Source organism: Parus major, chromosome 14 (assembly GCF_001522545.3).
Source record: "Parus major isolate Abel chromosome 14, Parus_major1.1, whole genome shotgun sequence".
In the NCBI taxonomy this organism is placed as follows: Eukaryota; Metazoa; Chordata; class Aves; order Passeriformes; family Paridae; genus Parus; species Parus major.
The window spans coordinates 7,427,187-7,448,580 of record NC_031783.1 but is presented as its reverse complement, the minus strand read 5'-3'; the positions used below and the strand labels follow the sequence as shown (position 1 = coordinate 7,448,580).

General features: G+C 40.8%; 1 protein-coding gene and 2 long non-coding RNA genes across 6 annotated transcripts in view; 1 reads left to right on the top strand and 2 right to left on the bottom strand.

The window, feature by feature from the left end:
- Positions 1 to 21,394, top strand: part of MYH11 (myosin heavy chain 11) — a 55,108-nt gene that overhangs the window by 9,383 nt on the left and 24,331 nt on the right. For 3 of the 4 annotated variants that reach the window (XM_019008250.2, XM_015642834.3, XM_019008251.2), the window contains exons 3-8: positions 1,487 to 1,643; positions 8,166 to 8,193; positions 15,084 to 15,186; positions 16,812 to 16,832; positions 19,069 to 19,161; positions 20,129 to 20,192. In XM_019008250.2, coding sequence (XP_018863795.1) covers positions 1,487 to 1,643; positions 8,166 to 8,193; positions 15,084 to 15,186; positions 16,812 to 16,832; positions 19,069 to 19,161; positions 20,129 to 20,192 — 466 coding nt within the window. The remainder of the gene's footprint in view (positions 1 to 1,486; positions 1,644 to 8,165; positions 8,194 to 15,083; positions 15,187 to 16,811; positions 16,833 to 19,068; positions 19,162 to 20,128; positions 20,193 to 21,394) is intronic. The other variant, XM_015642835.3, reaches the window with a different exon arrangement.
- Positions 817 to 4,945, bottom strand: LOC117245163. The gene is made up of 2 exons (XR_004499499.1): positions 4,152 to 4,945; positions 817 to 2,854 (listed from the first exon to the last, which is right to left on the bottom strand). It is a non-coding gene; the product is annotated as an uncharacterized LOC117245163 (long non-coding RNA).
- Positions 12,827 to 21,392, bottom strand: LOC117245162. The gene is made up of 3 exons (XR_004499498.1): positions 21,022 to 21,392; positions 15,054 to 15,097; positions 12,827 to 14,281 (listed from the first exon to the last, which is right to left on the bottom strand). It is a non-coding gene; the product is annotated as an uncharacterized LOC117245162 (long non-coding RNA).

Sequence of the window (21,394 nt, the reverse complement as noted above, 5' to 3'; positions counted from 1 at the left end):
CAATGAAAATCCAGCCCAGCGATTCCCTACCTTCCACACTGGAGGGTTTAGCCCGGGGATGCTGAGAGCTGGCGAGGATTTGAGCTGGGTTTTCCTGGGCTGTGCTGACACAGGCTCAAGCTGAGCTGTTGGTGGAGATCCCCATCAGCACCAGGAGCAGCCCAGATGTTCGTGCACAGCTGGAGCCCCCAGCCCGCAGCTGAGGCTCTGGCCCCGAGTGCTGAATACCATATAAAGTGCTCAGGCTGTGCCGGGCCGTGCTGGGCCATTGCCTATTATGGTCAGGAAAGGGAAATCCTCGTGCCCGGAGGCTCCCGGTGCCACTGCCCGGGAGCAGGGACAGCTCCAGCAGCGCTGGGACACAGCCCCGGGCTGAGGGTGGCAGCAGCTGCGCCCCGCAGAGCTCTGCTTCACACACACGGCAACAAAATCAAATAAATAATAATAATTTATTTTTTACAAACTGCTTCTGCCTACACAATTCCATTATTTTCTTTTTTTTTTTTTTTCCCCCCCATAGGCCAGTTTAAATATCACAATAGTCCTGACATTATGTTCTTATAACTTGGGTGTTTTGGGTTGTTTTTGTTTGTTTGTTTGTTTTTTTAATTTTGGGTGTTTAGATTTATTTTTTTTTTAATTAAATACCCTTGAAAATTTCTTACTTTTAGCAACTGTTTGTGAAATACGGCTCTTTATCTGTTATCATGTGGTATAATTTCTGGTCCAGGTCAAGACCTGGAATATTTAGAAATAGAGGAAAAATTGAAAAATATAATAATTCTTTGAAAATTTAAAATAAATGGATTAACAATATGAGCTGGCAGTCAGTATTCTTGTTTATGTATATATACTTAAATTAATACTTCCATTAGATTCTAAAAAACCCCACATTTTTCCTTAAGTTTCCTGTGGAAATAGTCATTCAGTGAAGGCATGGTTAGTCTCTCAAGGCATCTGTTTGGAACTTGAGCAGTTTTATTTAAGGACTCCCATCAGTCATCAGTGTTACGTGATGTTCACAGAAACTTTTTTAAAAAAACCCTTCAAACATCAATCCAAGCTTCTTACCTAGGATTCCAGTTTACAAAATTTGATGCCTACCTGAGCAGATATTTATATCATGTTCTGATAAGAAAATACACATATAAAGAAATATTAATTATTACAGTTGTCACCATACCCTTATGTGTGATAAGGGTATGGATTATGTACTGAAAATAATTGAAGTTAAGGAGCTCTAACATCAGATCACGGTGTTTCTACAGGTTGCTAAATTCACCGGCTTTCCAGCAGCTCACTTACTGGAAACAATGATTTGTGCACTTGGAAATCACCCACAGACATAGATTCAGAATGCTTCATTTGTTACCCTGAACACAAAGGAGCGCTGCTCTCTAAAATGGCAGTAATTGGATGCGTGTGTGTCCCAGGCTGGACAGGGCGCAGGATGTTAAGTCCAGCTCTTCTCTGAATTCCCTTGCAGACTTACTCGGGTCTCTTCTGCGTTGTGATCAACCCCTACAAGCAGCTGCCCATCTACTCTGAGAAGATCATTGACATGTACAAGGGCAAGAAGAGGCACGAGATGCCGCCGCACATCTACGCCATCGCCGACACGGCCTACAGGAGCATGCTGCAAGGTAGGACAGCCCCGCTGCACCCTGGAGGTGCCACAAACACCTGGGAGCTCCACATGTGCTCCTGCAAGCACACAGCCAGGAAAGAGCTCTCACAGAGGGCAGCACTGCCTTTCTAGAAGTTTCAGAGGAATTCTTTGGCAGGAGCAGCAGTCCACAAACACTGTGACTCAAAAAGGAAAAACAATCCTTTTACCCATCTGTGTCGAGGCATGTGGGAAGGTTTCAAAGTCAAGCAAATAGTTTTGGCAAATACGGGCATGGAAAATGCTCCCTCTCCACTAGTGCAGACTATTCCAAAGTTAGCTGTGAGCGCTGCTGGGTCTCAGCATTGCTGCTCTCTCCCCCAGCAGAGCAGATTCAGGCAGTGTTTTGGGGCTGCTTTCCCCACAGCCTGGTGTCCTGAGCCCTGAGCTGAGATGTGCTCTGTTTGATAACAGGAACGGCGATGAGCAGTGGGAAAGCAGTCAGGCCCCAAAGGGTGCAAACAAAACCCCAAAATTCACAGTGCTCTCCTCCTCCTGCAGTCACTTCTGACAGACTGAGGGGATTTTGTTCTAAGGAAAACCATCATTTAGGGTAAAAAAAGCTGAAGTGAAGTGCAACACCTCCAGACCGTAGGGCATGACCAGGTGCCATCTCACATCGACCTTGGGTGCTACAGGAAACCAGGAGCTCTACAAAACATTTTGAAGCTTATTTGCCCTCATAAGGACCCTGAACCTACAGAAATTCTGGCTGACAACTATGGCTCAGCAAGATTCACAGACTTGGCCCTATAGTTTAGGACTTCCCAGGATTAGGACTTTTTTCCTTCCTATGGCTTATATGCCATTTCTTTTCTGGAGCCATTTCAATTCTTTTATTTAAGTGCATCCCAGAAGGCAGAGCTACAGTGCAGCAGAGGAGGACCAATAAAGCAACAAAAATATCCTGGAAACAGACCTTCCTACACACTGTGTGATATAATCACAGTTATAAAAAAACTTACTTGGCAGAAGGTCATCCCACTATGCCACAGTCACTTATCTGTGCTCCAGCTTCCCTCCTGAACCCTGTGCTCTGCATCCAGCACTGTCCAGGGCTCCAAGCAGGCACTGAAGCCATTTCTCCCTCTGATCCTTTATTTAAACAGTGAGCTTTGAAGAGAGATCTGGAAGAAGCTCCTGGCTCCTGCAGACCAGCAGCAGTTGTGCAGGGTACTGTTCTTGTCTCTAGAAATGAGGTGGGGGGAAAAAATAGAAAAGGGCTATAAGCTATTTGTAGAAAAGGAAAAAAAACAAACCCATATGACTGCAGCCTATGCTGAAACAGAATGTCTTGAAAACAATACATGAGTTTTCTGTCTAAAGTGAAACTAGCCTCAGCACAGATGAGCCTGAGCCAGGCAGCACAGGGATGTCTCCCACTCCTCCTCTCTCTGACTGTCTCCTGTCCCTCCCAGCATGTTCTCCTGAGCAATGGGAAGCCTCTGGAGCTGGTTTGCCCTCCCTGTGGCCATTAACTGCACTTAGAACAGCATGGGTTCAGCTGTGCCTCCCAGGCTGTGTGCTGGAGGGAGAAGGCAGCAAGATTGCAGGCTCTTATCAATTCACTTTTTTGGTGCTCAGAATAATTTCCTGGCCCTGCTAGCTTTCAGGGAGTTACTCCTCATTATTCATGTGTCCCCACTGCAATTCTTCCTGGCAGCAGAGAGGAGGGGGAGAGCAAGTGGGAAGGAATGAGGAGGGAGTAGGTGATCAGCTGAACCTCTAAGAGGATGCTCTTTCACTGCTTCCCACCCCAACCACGCACAGCTGGCACGGCAGCCAGCAAGTGGAACCACCAGAGCTCCCAGCACAAGCCCAGGACACCCACGTTTTACTTGCACATGTCATCTTGGAGTCTCTCCATCTCTGAAGAGGGCCCCAGCTGCTTTTAAAGCTGTGCTTTTGTTTGTAAAAACCTACTCATGTTTTGTGCATAAAACTAAACCAACCCTCAAAATAACTCTGGTTATTCAGCCAAAATTCTGTTCATGTTGGAGTGATGAAAGTGGGCGTCAACACGGTTCTGTGTGAGCACGCAACACGTATAGGCACAGAGAGCTGCAGGGGGGTTGTGAGCCTATTTCCAAATGGAAAATAAACAAAAGTTCTTACTCATAAACATGGGTCAGAGCACTAAATGTTTTGCCTGTGGAAACAGTAGAGCAGTACTGCTCCTTATCTGGAAACTTGCATAGTTTCTGCTTGCCAAAGTAAAATATGTCGTAGATTCATAAGACTGAGGAGTTATACTGCTGTTTCATGACCAGGGCCACTTGGCCCAGAGCAATCAGCTTGTTCAGATGTCTCAGGGATCCTTTATCTCTTGATGAATCAAGCCTCTGCAGATCTCTGGTCCTACTGCAGGTTCATCAGCTGGGAATCACAGCCCTCTGTGTTCTCACCCTCCCCTGTGTTGGCACAGACATCCAGCAGAAAACCCAAGCTGTGCACACTGCATTCCTCCTCTGCCTCAGAGACTTACTGGGTTAGTGTTTTCATTAGGGATGATGTTTAACTCCCATCAAAGCTGTTCTGATAAAAACACTTAGCCACAGCCATCAGCAATCAGATAATCAGACTTTCTTCCAAATATGCAGAAAAGCTGACATCTCACAGGCCACAGGTATTATCAAAGATGTTGGCTGGGAAAAGATAAAATTTCCACTTCTTTCAAGTGGTTCTGAGCACCTAAAGCCCTTTTGCAAATCACAGTCATGCTGTCTCGTGCTCAGCCAGGAGTGCTGGGTGTCTTGTTGAATCTGCTGATTAGCATGTCACTAATGCAGTTTGATCATTGCCCAGGCACAGCCGTGGATGCTCATTTCCAGCCAGAATGAGAATCAACTTCAATTTTCTTTAATCTCAGAGACTGAGAATCCTACAAGAGCGTTTGTGTGTGTGTCCCCAGCAGTTACCACACTGAACTGGGCCCTCCTGGCTGTGTTTACGGACAGCTATAGATGATTACTGCTTCATACAGAGGGCTTGATCCCCATCCCGTCTCTTGCACTGCCAGCAGGATTCTTCATGCAGCCATGATGCAAAACTGCTCCAGGTGAAAGCCATCCCTGGCTTTTTGCTGTGCTGAAGGGGGTCCCCCCTCCTGGGGCACTGTGTGGTCTGTGGATGCTGGTCACAGAAGGAAAAAAGGCAGTGCAGCCAGGGAAGAGGAGCTGGAGGTGGGTGGATGACCCTTCCTGCAGCACTGCCAGCTTCCAGTGATGGTGAAGCTGAGACACTGCTCAGTAAGGACAGTAATTCTGCTGCCTTCTGTCATCTTCCCTGCAGAAATAAAAAAGAAGGGATAGACAATACAAATGTGAAAAGTCATGTTATGTAGAAGTAGTAACAAAGTTTTTGTGTAGTTGGTTAGGCCTTTATTAAGCTTTCTGGCAGTAAATCATCATGGAGAAGATATATTACAGCTTTCTGCAGATTCAAGGAGATTATTTTCTGTGGAGCCACTTTTATGCAAGCTTGAGTTAAAAATGGAAAAACAAACAACCTGGTAGTTACTTGGAGGTATGGGAGGGAAACACAGTTCCCAAGGTCTTAGAAAAGGAGGCAGCTGTGAGAAGCCATCTGTTTACTGTGTCCTCAGCAGGACTGTACAGAAATGTCCCCTTTAGGCAGTGCAGTTATTAACAAATGTAAAGAAGCAGTAAGTGAGTGGGGGAACATGGTTTCAGTCTGTTTTTTTCCCTTTTATGGTAAAGCTGCCAACTTGCTGCTTCATTGTGATAAACCATCTGATTTTGTTTGTGATTAAGCAGAGCTAACTGGTCTATCAAGAACAGAGGGGCAAGAATTCTTACAGGCAAACTGAAAAAGTTGAAAAAAGTAAGCAGATTCCAGAAAAGACCAACTCTGCTGCATGTTTAGGAAGGCTGATGAGGTTTATAATGTAAGTTTAGGTCTCTATTAAAAATTGAGGGGGGAAAAAAAAGTTTAAACACCTAATACAGACATACAGGAGATAGATTATACTCTTCCAGGTAGGGTCAAGTTTTCTTAAAAGGCATTAGCCAAAAATATATTAGAATCTAGAAGACCTATTTTGTTGCTTTTTAAGCCCCTGGAATTATATTTAAAGAGTTTTATTTATACAGCTCTTTCTCTTCTGATAGATTTAACCACATAAAGTTGCAGACTCACAAAATAGGGCAGAGTCTTTTCTATATAGAATGAAACATTCCAGAACAAAAATAGGATTAATAGAATGGGAGAGCCTTTGAAAGTAAATGAGACCAGTATCTGCAGCTCAGGTCATAACAGAATAGGACTGGACTTCCTGATACATTTCATCCTTTGAGTTGCAGTTAGGACTGATGGAGGAGATGGAATAACATCTGGAATTCTCCCTCTGTGAGTGTGCACAGCACAGCTGGCCAGCATGAGGCTTCTCCCATGACTAACCTGTCCCAGAGGATGTTTCTGACCTTCCTAATCATTCCTCCACTCTTACTTATCCCCAGGCTGCCCCTTCACAGGCACTCACACAAGCCCCCATGGGGGGCCAGGCTATGAGACACCTTTGGGAGTGCTCCCCTGCTGAGGAAAAGGGCAGCAATGGGCAGCAAAGAGTAGTGAGAAAATACTTGGCTTGGAGAACAGCTTTTTCTAATCTTTCCTGAGCTCAGAAATTCCATTGGCAGCTCAGTATCAAGAGTTACTTTTATTTTCTTTATGGTATTTATGGGTTAGTGATGCAATATCAATATATGCCCATGGTTTCTATTTACACAACAAGGTATTTTTAGCAAAACTTCTTCCACGCTTTCACTTTTTTAACTTAAAAGAAAGCCTAGCTGATACCCTGCAGTGAAAAACACACAGCTCCTCTCCTCCCAAATGTTTATGTGAAAGAGTCCTGCAGTGCTGATTGCTGACAAATACCTCCAATAAAAATGAGGAATGAGTCCTTTTGTACCAATTTACCAAACGAAGCAGTTAAGTGGCACCATTTGTTGTGTGGTGATCAATAAAGCAGTTAATGTTATAGCAATTGAGGAACTGGGAGGAAAACAGTTGCTTAATATCAATCCAAGCCATTGCAGAATCCTCTAATGCTTTTCCTAGACTGGCTGTGGGCCAGGCAGCATTTACAACTTGAGAGCTTAATAAATTGGTTTAAATAGGTTTAAATTACCTCATGATATTTATGACATACAGGGTCAGCATTAGGGGTGAGCAACCAGACAGGTATTTCTGCAAGTCACCCCACACACTGAGCAAAAGGAGCTCATGTCTGAACCTCTGAGCAAAGGTTGGTGCTGGCTCTGCTGTGGATAAATAATTCCAAACCATACAGAAGCACTGGATTCTGCCTAATTATCTGCCTCAAGTATAGGATGTGCAAACTAAGCACACTTTCCAAAACTGTATTTGGCCTGCCTGGGAGTTATTTTCCTAGGTCAGATTTTTTACAGCCTGTAAAGACAAACTGACAGTCTCAGTCAAAGGGCAAACATCAGTGCTGGGGCTGGTTGCTCAAGGCCTTGTTTAAGTTTGCTTCCAAGGGCTGGAAATACCACACCTTGCTGGGAAACTTGTCCTGGTGTTTAACAAGTGAAGGAAACAGTTGTACTTTAGAATGGATCACAGCAAACATGCTCATCATGGCTTTTGGCAGAAAAATCTTTAAAAGTTATGGAGGTAGAGAGAAAATGACTCCAAATGAGTAAGCAGGGAGGATTGCTCCAAGAACAGGCCATGGGGATGGGATGTAATCCTAACCCTTCTGCAGCACCACAGAACACTGGTGTGCTGAAACCTCTCACATGCCTCACATAGCAGAAATGGAAACTTTGGTCCTCCTTTTTATAAATCTTGATCCAAAATGTGTTTGATGGTCTGTTCATAGTAAAGAACACGAAGAACACTTACATACGTGATGACACAATCTTGTATAATCTAAAGTATCTTGTTTTATCTTACTCTTTGGAAGATCTCCCAAAGAAATTACTTGTTCTCTTGATAAAAATTGTCTCTCAGTCTGAAGTGAAATACAAGCTAAATTATTCAGGTATCTGAACTTGAATTTGCTTTAAAAAGTCAAAGCTTTGCATGACCAGCTTAAAACATTTTAGTTGTTGATGCCTTATCTGTCCAGACTTTGTTTCAAGTGGGCTGCTGGCCATAGTTCATAAGCATAATAAAAACTTGAGTTTCAGGTTTGAAATTTTGTTATAATCTTCTTACAGAGAGCCTGATCTTTTTGCTGTCCTCATTACAGTTCATCTCTAATGGAATTTACAAAAAATATTTTTGACCTCTTAACCTTTTGTTCATTTTTTGCACAAAATATTTCCATTAGAGATGGTTATTTAAATTCAAGGGCAAATTAAATAAGATGTTAACCCAGTACTTTTTACTAATCATGGGCAGCCAGATTTTAGAAGGTCTAGGCTGTTCAATATAAATCCTTATAAATATAAGTGCTTCTGTCAGAAAAGACATTTTCCCTAATCAATGGATTATTTTTCTTTATTCACAGATAGAGAAGACCAGTCTATCCTGTGCACGTAAGTAAACTCATCTATTTTAGTATATCTCAATGTCACCATATCTTTATTCAAATTTTATTCAAATTCTGATGGAATGGACACATTCTTCTCACCTTCAGTAAGCTTGAACTCCAACCCCAAACCTACTTCAGTAGATAGAATGTTCATAAGAAAAAGAGAAGGTCACAGGAATTCTTTAATGAGTAAAATTATTTCTTTAAATGTACTTTCTGAACTTAGAGATTTAACAGTTTTCAGTGAACAACTGGGGAGTGTTCTTATTACTCCACAAAATCCCACTGGTTTGTCATTCCTACCTGTTTTGAAAAATCATTCAAAATGTTGAACTGGACAATGATCTCCTGCTTGACCCTCAGTTTTAACACTTTCCATTCTTCTGTTGCTTATTGGTTTTACTTGCTTGAATGCCATCAGGAATGCTTCTGACAAAATTTTGTCTTTGGTAAATTAGGTATTTTCCAGTTTTCCTGATAAAAGATCAGATTTGATTCTATGTAAATACTAATATGTTTGCAGAGCTGGCATGAGTATTATTTATAGCAGGTTCATACAACAATGCTGTAATCTGTCAGGATTAGGATATCAAGAGAAAATGTGGTTACTGACTGAATATATATCTACCCTCAAAAAACCACTGCTTACTGATCACCAGCCACAACATTACATTTGATTGCCACTGCAGACTGGAAAAAAAAACTAATTACCTAATAAAAATTGTATACTGTGTGATACCATAAGGGCTGTCATAGCTCTAGCCTCTGGTACAATAAGACTTCAGTATTTGTAAGTATAGCAATAAAAAGATCTTCCCCAAATGCATTAATACCAAAAACAAATCTAATATTCCTGCAAAGATGAAATAAAAATTGACCATCACATTCTTCCCAGGAAGAAACATGTCATGGTTATCAAGACTAATTTACAATATGCATTTCCTCCTTCTATTTCTGTACTTTAGTTTATTTTTCCACTAGTAAATCTTCTTTTAACTTTGGAACATTGGTACTTTCAAGAAAGGGACTTTCTTTTGCAAATCTATGTCTTTTTGTTCATGAAAATCCATTAAAGGATCCACTTCTTGCAGCTACCATTTATTGAAATTACCTGGCCATCTTGCTGGAAACCTAAAGTGTTTCATACCAGAAATACATAAAATAGAGAAAATTAAATGCCTTTTCCATCCAGTAATATATAAATAGAGAAAACAGAGAGAATTAAATGCCTTTCCCATTTTGAAAACAGCACAGCAAATGATTCCCCAAGATGTTTAGAGTAATTGCTCTATGTTGGATGTGCATCACAAGCCATAGGTTAAAACAGTCCTCACAAGTCTTCTAAAGCAGAAAGATTGGCCAAGCTAAAACCAATGTACACAACTTTAACCACTACTGGTTTAACATTCTTGTTGGCCTTATTTGGCTGTGCAGAAAGAGGAAAGTTCACTTGGCTCTCAGCTTGGCAGCTGTCAAGTTGAAGTGATTTGAAGTATTTTATAGAATTGTTAGAAATTATAAGAAATTATCTTTTGGCCTAAAATATGTAACAATAGCTGAAGACTTCATGGCATTGATCAGCCAGGGTTTTTTCTTGAAATAGCCACAGGCTTGAATTTTCCAAGGCCTGGTACCTAAATTGTAGAAGAATAGCTGTCAGGATTCATATGGATCCCCTGAAATGCTCCTGGGACACAGGCAGGGGGATAGATATGAGAACTGAGCCTGATTCTGTGTTTCTGACTATAAATATACCCATTCTCAGGACTTCACCCTCAGCTCATTAAATTTACCCTCATGTGGTTAAGTACAGTTTGCATTCTTTTTCAATCCTTTACCCTTTGTGTGATTAACCATGGTATGTTTAAAATCTCCATCTGTCTTTGATGCTCATGGGTTCCAGTGCTTCCTCAGAATCCCCTGCTTTCCAGATTTCATTAATAACAACACTCACACTGCATTTGGCCTCCTCTCCTCTGTGCACACACATCCTTTTGCTGTCAGCTCTTTCCCATGGGCAGCATCACTGAGCATCCTCTGGTGTCATTCCCTGCCAGTTGCTCTCTGGCACAATACAACATATAGGCATATAATACATATACAATATTGCACTAAAGGTCTGAAATATAAAATTTTATATTTCTTTATCTCTTTTACGTGTCTGAAAATTAGGGCAGGTAAGATTTTTCCACCCTTATGTCTTGGTCTCTACTGTTCTGAGCAGCCTTCACTGCTCTGCCTGGCATTTCCTGCAATTCCAGGCTGTGCTTAGGCCTCTCCACTGCTCTCTCCTGTTTGACATCTAAGTTGGCCACGAAGTAGTCTGTATGCTCCCTCAGTTCATACTGACCAGCACATCAGTGATGCTGAAGGAAAAGTCCCAAGAAATCTGTTCAGGTACCCAGAGACCTAAGCAAGCTCAGTGCATCAGCAATTAATTATGACTTGAATTAGGCAGTGGCCAGTGAACGGACTTGTGGTTTTTCAAGCTTTCTCCAATGTTAGTAGAGGCACAAGCCCTCAAAGGAGACTTCTGGTCTCTTGTTTGATTACTAAAGACACAAGTGGATTCTCCTGGAGTTTTCAAAATGTCTTTTACTCAAAATTCCACAAGTGCTTATTTGCATAGCTAACCACATGAGAGTTTCAACAATTTCCTCATAAACCTGTGTGATCTTGGGGTTATCATATTTTAGCCCCTTCCTGAAGAGAGCGAGTATTTTTCTAGAAAGCAAATGTGGCTTAGAGGACTGTGCACAAGTTTCAGTTTAGAAAAAGCTACCTTAAATGAATGAGAGAATCTGATCAAAGTTCTGAGACCATGGAAGTCTGTGGAACAAGTACATGTGAAACACTATAATCAAGTACTTTTTCATTACTCTTCTGCTTAAAACATGCAATTGGTTTGAACAGCCTCTATAAAAACAGGGAAGTAGCAGAGCCATATTTCCACTTAATTTGATATGGGAACAGACAAAACATTGAGTGGGGCAGTGACCATCCTGCCCTTTTCCCCTTCTCCACTCTCTCTCTCTCTCTCTGGGCAAACTCTCCAGGGCCTCACCCGGCCATGGGTCTCTCCAGCCCATTTCCTTCCCTGATGTGCAAAATCATCCAGAACATCTCCAAACTGCACAGCCCCACTAGTCAAAGGCTCCTCCACCAGAGAGCTAAGCTCTTCTTTCCCAGCTCAGTGAACCTCAAAGGCTGGAGCTGGCAGGAGCTCTCCCACACAGATCTCTCGTGGAGCTCCAGCCCCGGCCGGAGCTTGGTGCTCACCCCGCTCCTTTGGGAGTTGTTTTGTAGGTAAACCCGTAGGATCAGGGGGCTGGCTTCTGAGACAAGTCTCCAGTGGGGTCTAGGACAAAGCTTTTCATGCTGTTTGCACATCTCATAGCACAGGACAAAGGCTGCCAAGCCCTGATGTGATTTTGAGTGCCTCGCTGGGTGCCCTGTGTGCAGGGGCTTCCCACAGTGCCAGCACCACCGGATTAAGGGACGTGTGAACGGGCAATTCTTGTGGTTCATTGCTCACTGAAACAAACACTGAAAATAAATTCTGCTGTTGCTTTTCAGATGTTTCCAAAAGTGGAATTAAGCTTAGTCTCTTATAATAATATTAACATGGAAAGCTTTCAAAATTTCAACAAATGTCAACAAATTTCAAAATGTCAACCAAAAAAACCCCCACACTTCTAAAACTAATTTTTCTCAGTTATTCTCAAATGTACAGGAGTCCTAGTTACACCACAGGCTCAACCCCAACAGTGGGGCCAATTTGCTAGTGTCACCTTGTTCTCATTTGGAAACCTATTCTAGCTGGGTAATTTCCATTGAAGGTGAAGGTAATGGAGTCATGGAGGATTTTGTAGTTCAAGAGGTACAAAAACTCTATTACAGCTGAGCACTTTATCTGTGAGTTTATGTGCTTTAAATCCTGTACTGAGGTCCTAAAACAATGCCTGGCAAGCAACGAGGGAAGGATAAGTTTAAGTTATACCCCACAACGTGAGAGTGGCATTTTTATAAGAGCAAGCCTGTCAGCCTAGTGGAGCCCTTTGCTCTGGGGAAGCCAAAGAGCTTCTCAGGAGGAAAACTTGCATAGGAAGTAGCTAAAGTACTGCTCTTGGGCTGCTCAGAACTGTGCAGTGGGACTTGCTTTTGATCTGGTTTTTTGCATTGGCCATCTGAGCTGAGTGCAAAGAACAGCACTGGCAGTAAATGTGCTCCCTTGGGGTAGGTTGGAAAAATAATTATTTGAGAAGTTTCAGTTAAACAAATGGTCATTCTGCTTCCTAAAGATGATGATTAGAAGAGTGGTAACAGCATTTATGTGGCAAACACCTACTTGGAACATAATTAAGTCTGAGGAAAATGGGCACTCAGAAGAAAGGAGGAGATGTCTCCTGGGAGGAGCCCCATCCTGTATGGTCCATGCCAAAACCACCAGAAGATGTTTGCAGGAAAAAAGACCCATCTTTAGAAGTTCAGTCACTGAGCTCAAGAAAGCAAGTAGATTTTAAAACAGGGGGTATTTCTCATACCACCTCACAATGGGAGCTGTTTCTGCCCCCTCAGAAATGATAGTACTTCAAGGCAGATGCAGAGAAAAAACCTGCTCTGTATGACCAGTTCTGTTGCAACTCAATAGCTCTAGGAGGAATTTCATCCACCTGTAAAGTGAACTAAGAAATTCACGTGCTCTCTTCCTCCTGGGTCTCCCTTGGTAAACTTCTTGCTATTCAGAGGCATTGACCTGACCTAGCCATTCCCCCTCATTAGTACATTTACAAACACATGGCATTTCATCACTGAGGTGAAATCAGACATCCTGTGGCTGTGATACATCCTTCAGAGTGTGAGGGCTACTAATGTTAAATGGATACTTGTTTATCAGACCTGTCTGTTGTCATGGATGTTCAGGATTGATCTGATATGTTGAAAATCAGATGAATTCATCAGCTAGAAACATTATTCTTCATTACTTTTTGACCTTGGAGGCTTTTTTTCCTAATTAACCTAAAGCAGCTGAGGTTCTGTGTGTTTTCTATTACATGTTGAGAAACCTTTTTATTGTCTATTACAAAAGGAAGTTAAAGCCCCAAAATCTATCTGCAGAAAACAGGAAAGCCCTCAGCCTTGTGCAGAAGCAAAGAGTTAAGGAGCATTACAGTATGATGGGATAATTACAAGTAAAATGATGCCATATATGGTAATACTCACAGGGATTCAGGGAAAAGCCAAAAGATGGGCACTGTTGCCCTGGGAGAAAGGAAATGCAATGATGATGTGATGAACTACAAATAACCCTTAATAAAATGGAATAGTTCAAAGCCCAGGGTTTGTTTGAAGAAAGTTGTTTGGGTTGGTTTTTTTTTTCCAAAGAAACAAAGCTGTAAGGTAGATTTATTTGAAAAGTTTGTATGCATATGTCTTCAAATTGGTGTGCTTGGTTTGGAATTGTTCCCAGGACACTTAATTTTTATCAATAAAACATAGAAATGTTTTAGCACTGAAGCCCAGGCAGAGATTAATCCAATCTCTAAACTGTGCAAATTAACCCAGGTCTTGTGAAAATGAATCTATTTTATTTTCAAATTAATTATTTGTGGTTCAAACTCTAAAAGCCAGAAGAAACAGTTCTTATCATGTCATACCTCAGGCAGGAATTTTTTCTGGTTTCCTCAGGTTTATATCAATGTCATTCTGTATTGGAAGTTCTATCCAGCACTTCTCTATATTCTTATGTCCATTTATCACAGATCCTTTGGTAGGGAAGTTAACTCCTCTATTTCCTAATTAGCAAAAGAAGCAGAACTGCACTGGATTCAGCTAAACAGTTCAAGACTCAAAAGAGCTGATAAATATCTCTGGGATTTTTGAATGTATTGTTCTTTTATTTTTTTTAAATCTATTTTATTATAGATCCATAGGAAAAGAGATCCACCTTAGATTGTTGCTCTCCTCACAGCACCAGCTCAGTTGAAAGAACTTGTTTGTTACATCCATACCCACTTTACCCCTCTTTTTGACTGCTGAGCAGGACAGTATAAAAACATTTTTGTCCATATAATCATCAGAGCCAGAGATATCTGAAAGAGATAAGATGATGTCATGTAACAATTAGAGAGGAAAATTGGCTGGAAATTTCTACTGAGAAAAGACTGTGTCAATCTGTACTTTGAAAACCACTCTTTTACTTTAAGAGAGGGTTTAAGAGTTGTAAATAAATTTAACTTGGGAGTCTTCCAAGAGAGAAAAAGTTACCACTCCCCCTTCCCAAGGGACACTGGAGCAGAGCTGGGATGCCAGTTCTGCTGGTCAGACATCTCCCCACAATGTCCTTTATTGCCCAGTGAGCAGGGACACCTCAGGCTGCTCCATTCCCAGTCCCACTGAATTCAAGGAGCATCTGAACACAAAGTTCAGATAAGGCAGGATCAAGCTGTTAGTCTCCTTTAATTCCAGAGCTTCAGAAGAGAAAACCATTGTATTACTGCTGATGTTTTCTTTCATTGCAGTGTCACATCATAGACATAAAACACGTTGTATTTTTGATCTTAAAATACAAGCAGACTCCCTGCCAACCGTGCTTCTCCTAAGTGTTCAGATGCTGCCAAAGCAAGATGAACTGCTGTTCAAAAATGCATCATGTTTTAGAATTCCCTTAAATGGCCCAATGTCGACTCAAAATACTTCCAAAACAGAGATATAACTCTGATAATGCATTCTTTGCAGACTGAAGTCAGGTGGATTTGGGAGGCGGTGTTTTGGGGTAGATAAGAACTGAGCTGGGCAGTTTCCAGTCCTGTTTTCATACACTACGTACATCTACATGGCAGAAGGACTCCACTGGTTACCTACCTTCTTTTGTGTTATTTCCTTTCCCCTCAGAGGTGAATCTGGTGCTGGCAAGACAGAAAACACCAAAAAGGTCATTCAGTACCTGGCTGTTGTCGCTTCATCACATAAGGGCAAAAAGGACACCAGCGTCACTGTAAGTGAGCTCTTCCATACCCAACTCTCCCCAGCTCAGGGGCTGCACTGATTTTTAGAGTACACAATTACATCACAGCTCTATGTTTACAGAAGAAAAAAAGTTGTTTGACACCACTGTAGGTATCAAATCAGAATGTACTTAGGGAGAACTGAAATATCCATAGCTTTCCATAGGCATAGCACCTATTTATATCCCAGCATGAAGGCCTTGAAGTCTGCAAGGACTCGAGTCCTTGTTTTACCCTTGACCTCAGCCAACTGAGAAGTTTGGAAAAGCCTGTAACTAACACATTGTCCAGCTGCATCACAAAAATGTATACCAGCATTTAAACTTCCAAAGTTTTGACTGGATTTGTTAGTAAGTTTTCTTACTAACTACCAAAGACTCCCAGCGTAAAACTTGTCTTTTTCTTTTTGTCTTTTTTTTTTTACTGCTCTGTCAGAAGTAACAATTTTCAAAGGCACAATTTTTAGTAAGTGCCTTGTTCCTTCAAAATCGGCAATATTCTTGCCTGAGAGACTAAATTTCATTTTTTTGAACCATACACCAGCCCAGTTCCTGGAGAACATTAGCATGGCTGAGGCTCTCAGCTGTATTGGCTCTTCTCAATGATACAACTCCAGGTCCTACATCATTTGCAGCCTTTTGAATGTAACTCAAAACTTCTGCAAAGAAAAATAAGCAATTCACTTTTATGATAAAACAGGCTTAATTCAGGAAGACATTTCTTTGTGTCTCAAATACAAGATTGGATACAAGATAAGTAATTAGTAGGGAAGTGGGAAATAAAGTAAAAATCTCGTGATTGCCCCTGTGCTGGGTCTCACAGCTGCCCCTGCCCATGTGTCAGCAGAGCAGGAGGTGTGCAGCCCTCCCTCTTCCACCACAAATAACTGGGATTTTATGTACAGTGGATTCTAATAATTTGGAGTAAGGGAGGGAGTAGATGTCCTTTTGAGTAGTATTTTCTAGAAATCTGTGTTTAAATTTAGTGGAAACCATCCAAGACTAATGTTTAATATTTAATGTTTATGCAAAAAAAGTAATTTATTCCTACTGAGTCCCTGCTCAGTAGCTGGGGGAAATGAACTTGGGGTGCCAAAGCCATCCCTGTCTGCAGTTGCTGTTGACTCCTCTGGGGAATTATATGAGTCTCAGGACCAAATTTTCCCTGAGACAGACCTGAAGGCAAATACTCATCATAGAGGAGCTGAAAAAAGTGTCTAATTCGTTCTATAGCATGCTGACAAATTGTAATTCAGTGATTAGGACTACTGACACTGCAATTTCAGTCATTAAAAATAACGAATAACATAATGCAGCAGAGAAGAACTAGAGAGTTATCATAAAAATATTTGTCCTTGTCTGGTCCTGAGAGACTAACCTGGGACTGGATCCAAATCCCATCTCTTTGCTTCAGGTTTTTCCTTTCCTTCAGTTAAAATGTCCTGTGTATGTTAATGGTATTTGTACCCCTGGTATGTCTGCAATAGGTTGTTCATATCTGTATTCCTGGGTTATTTGCATGGAAATTGTGTACTGGTTATTTAAATACAGGAAAAACAATAAAAATGTCTGTCTATTATACTGACACTTGTTTTATACCATGTTATTCAACACAGCAAGGTCCATCTTTTGCCTACGTGAGTAACTTAGACTGTTTGATGTGTGTTTAAGGCACTGAGTGTAGATCTGCATGCTATTGTTGCACCCCAAAAATTTAAGAGAGATTTTGTTGAAATATGTTGTATGATATGATTAAAAGCAACAATAGCACCAAATGCTCTCACAAATCAACCCTAACTGTGTCAGGCTCCATGGCAAAGAATGAGGTCTGACACAGGCAGGGTCATCTTTCAAATATCACCCTCTTCTGTATCTCTGTGTGTTCAAATTTCCATAGTTTGAATTTAATTTCCCACGATCCTGGAAGAGCCACTCAGCCTGAAATGAAATAATGTGGTTTCTGAATGAACTACCCAAATCCTTTCTGTTCTTCAGGTTGAACTTTTTAGGACTGTTGTGAAATAATTCCTAAACCTCACTGTGTTTGATTTGTTTGGCTGCATGCTTTCCATTTGTTATTGCTTGGAATTTTACATTTCCATGTAACTGTTGAGAATTGTTCACCACCACAAGAGATAGCATGTTCTTAGCTTGCTGCTGTGACATGTAACAGAGCAATTCCCACTGCAGCACCTGTCTGCAGGTGTGTTACAGGCCCTCCTCTCTGTGTGCCATACCACATAGCGATGCTTTGGGAGGCACACTGCTGGCACACTCCTGGTGTTTCTGTGCCAGGCAAATGGGATTTATTTTCTTTCATGAAGTCTTTTTTGCCCCATTCTGACTGCTGCCTCTCAGACTTCAACTATGACAGTGTTTCCCCTTAGTTAATTTGGTACTTCCTTTGACAATCTCTGTGCCAAAAAAAAATAAAATAAAATAATTATTTCATGGTTGGCATATGCACCTCTGTGGAGTTTGGTGGACTTAGAGCTGCACAGAGTCCTGGCCATCTGGAGCCAAAGGTTATTACCCAGGTTTATGGCATGGTTCAGTTCTCAGTAGAAGCAGGTGGTGTCTGTCTCATTTTAAAAGACAAGGTTCTATTTTAGATCTCACTATTTGATTGCAGCAGCACTCTTTGTTTATACCGGACTTTTTAATTCTACAGAGAGTAACTGGACAGAGCTGCCCAGTACAGATTATCTTCAGGGACTTTTAGGAATTAATTTCTTATTCTGAGATTCCTGTATGAACCTGTTAGGAAATCTTCCTTTTCTCTTCCTCCAGCTTTTGGGCAGTAAGCTTTTTAATGATATTTTTGAGGTAGCTCTCACCATTGACACAGAAGTTACAAGGCATTCAGGAGTGACATTTAGAAAAAAGGTTACCAGATTTGCACACTAATTGCGAAGCCCATTTTCCAAATTATTCCCTAGATTCAAACAAAATATTGCCTTAATTTCTAATTAAAATTATTTAAATTATATCTTATTATCTATCAAGGACTCTTTTCAGGGTGAGTTATTTGAAGTAATGCATATTACTACAGAGTAGTACTCAAAGACTACTGTGGCAAAGTAAATGTGAATGTAAACGATCTCACAGGACAGAGTTGAATGAAAAGTTCTGAAAAGCTGTATACATATGCAAAGTATTTTTTCAACTTCATTGATTTGCTTAGAAACAGGATTAGGTAAATATATAGAATTAAATGCATGCTTGTTCCATTGCATGGTTTGTTTCCTTAGCAATTACCAATCACAATTAACCATATAATATGAAGTTTGTGTGTTTGCATGAGAATTCATTAGCTTAGTTTGAAATAAATCAGTGCAATTCCATATTTAACCTACATAGCCTTGCATGGATCATTATTAATAGACTTGATGAAATCTGCTTTGTAGCTTTGTGCTGGATTACATTAAAATTATTCTCGGCAAGTTATTCTAATTACATTGTCATTTGCTAGCAAAGGGTCTCAATAAACTAACTTGGAAAAGACATGCTAGAGGTTACTTAAAGAATATCCCTTTTAAAATTAGATTAAACTGGAAAAATAATTGAGATTGAATGACCCTTTTTTCTTTTTTTAAGGAAGGCCAGTCATGATGCTAAACAGATTAATAGAGTTTGATCTGTCACAGGCAACAAGGCTGGAAAAGGGTCATGTATACAGGGTAGCAGTCAATTGCACAAATAGATAAACACAAAGCTTAATAGAGAATGAAAACAAATCCACATGCAATGCAGTATTTGGCAAAAGAAGTTAGAGACTTAAATTAGATTTCACCTTTCTCTCCTGTGTATGAGTGTTAATTTCAATTAAGTAATTATGAAAGTTAGTGTTAACTGCTTCTGAATGAATTTTAGGGTGAGCTGGAAAAACAGCTTCTTCAGGCAAACCCTATTCTTGAAGCTTTTGGAAATGCCAAAACTGTGAAGAATGACAACTCCTCCAGATTCGTAAGTAGGAGAAATCCAGTTTGGTCTGTGTCAAGGGAGGAAAAGCATCTTTTAAAACCCAGTGTACAGACAGTGGTCCCCATCAGTGCTTCTCTCTAAAGACAGCTTTAAAACTGATCCCTCAAAAACAGTTTAGAATTCCTCTCTGAAATAGGAATTTGGCTTGATAGAAGAATAAAAATCAGGTTTAGCCTTGACAGTAACATTGTTACATTGTTAATCTGTTAAATTGTTAATTTGCTAAATTATCTTTAGCAGTCTATGTGTGACCTGTCAGAGTCACTTCCTGCTCTAGCACACATCCACCTTCAGAATATTTGCAAACCAAATCTGTATTTCCATTTTCTCTCCACCACTGTTGAGGATATATCTCTAAGGTGTGACTGTTACATCATAGTTAATATATTAAATAGAAAATGGAGGAAAAAAAATTGAGAAAAAAGAAAAAAGCAGTTAACCAGATTGGAGTTAGAATGTTGTGAGCTGAGAGCTGTCACTATCTGATGACACTTCTTTCTGGGAATGCTGGCAGATGCCTGTTTTCCGTGCAGACCCTCCTCTCCCTCCTCTGCTCCCTCCCTGCAAAGTTCAGGGATCCATGTGAGTCAACTTCAGCAGAGGGAATTTCACAGATCCAACCCTGCTTCCCCACTGACCTTGTGGAAATCAAAGTAGAACAAAAATGTTGTCCCACACCTGCTTCCAAAGCCTTGTCCAGTAGGGAGAACTCCCTTCCCTCTCAGTGCCTGAACAAAATGTGGGCAGGAATCGGTACAGAGGGAATATCAGAGAAGTTAATTTCCTTCCAGGCTGTTCCACAGGTCATCCCAGCAGGAGGGAGCCAAGCATGTTGTTCTTGGGAGGGTGATGAGCACATCTTATGGAACAGCCTAAATACTGGCTAATATTGGGCAGCCTGGCATAACCTGAAAGAACAGCCCCATTGAGATCATCTTTTCATTCACAGGGCAAATTCATCCGCATCAACTTCGATGTGACGGGCTACATTGTCGGAGCAAACATAGAGACTTGTATCCTTTCCAGTGAGCTGCACTAGGCTGAGAGGAAGATAAACCAGCTCATTGCCGTCTGAGACAGGCAAATATTGCTGAGGCTGATAGGAACAAAGAGGGAGGGAAGCGGCCCCGTTTGTGCTGATATCAGCTCTGTCTTGCTCTCAGGTTTCTGTTTTCAGGGCTGTTTTCTCAGCTGTTGGGAAGGGAGCTATTCCCCAAACACAGCTTCAGAAACTGGACAGCCCATACCTAAGGCAATGACAAGGGACATTTTCATGTCCAGAGGACTTGTCTTGCCTGGATGCTGAATACTGCCTGCTGTGTCAAATTCTACACCCAGAGCAGTGAGCTGTGTATCAACAACCTTGATTTATTTTTCCAGGGAAAATGGACAGGGAAATTAAGCTCAGTCTGACCTTGCTAGTCAAGTATATTGCCTGTTCCCTTGGCTATGTTTATGAGCTAGTATGTTTTAATGAACATATTAATATTCCTCAGTGTTGTACCACTCATCTTTTCATACAGAAGGAGCTTTTTGCTCCAATAAATGAGAGAGGATGATGCAGCTATAAAGAAGTACCTTATCCCTTGAGTGTATCATTAAGCAACAGTTTATCATTCTGCTCTTATTTTGACAACTGATCTCTAGAAAAAAATCCAGTTTTGACATTTTTAGTCTTAACTGAAGTCTTATGTACAGCATTTTAGCTTTTAAAGAGTGAAACACTGACTGGTATTAAAATACTTACACTATTGATAACTTCATTTTCATTAGCTCATAGTCACAAAAAAATGGTCCATAAATAAAACTTGGTTTTATTGATTTTATACCTACAATACTCACCTCAAGAACTCTTTTGTTCTAGCAGCCCCACCATATGTTGAAAGAATTATATTGATGCTTCATTTTCAAAGTGGTATGAGTTATATTGTGACTATTAGTTTTATATCTTGGATTTTAGAATAACTTAGATCTGTTGTGCTTATTGCCATGATTACCAGCATTTACCCTGCAATAGAAAGCAGGAAATTGATTTGATTATTGTGGTAAGGATTATACCAATACCTGAGCTCCTGCCACAGAATTAGACACATATTCACGTTAGACAAGTTTATGACAAATATTTTGACAATGCTATTGATGGTTCTGAGGCTGATGGCACAATTAAGAAAGGACTGAATCATGTTATTGATTTTTTAACACACTTGACAAACAG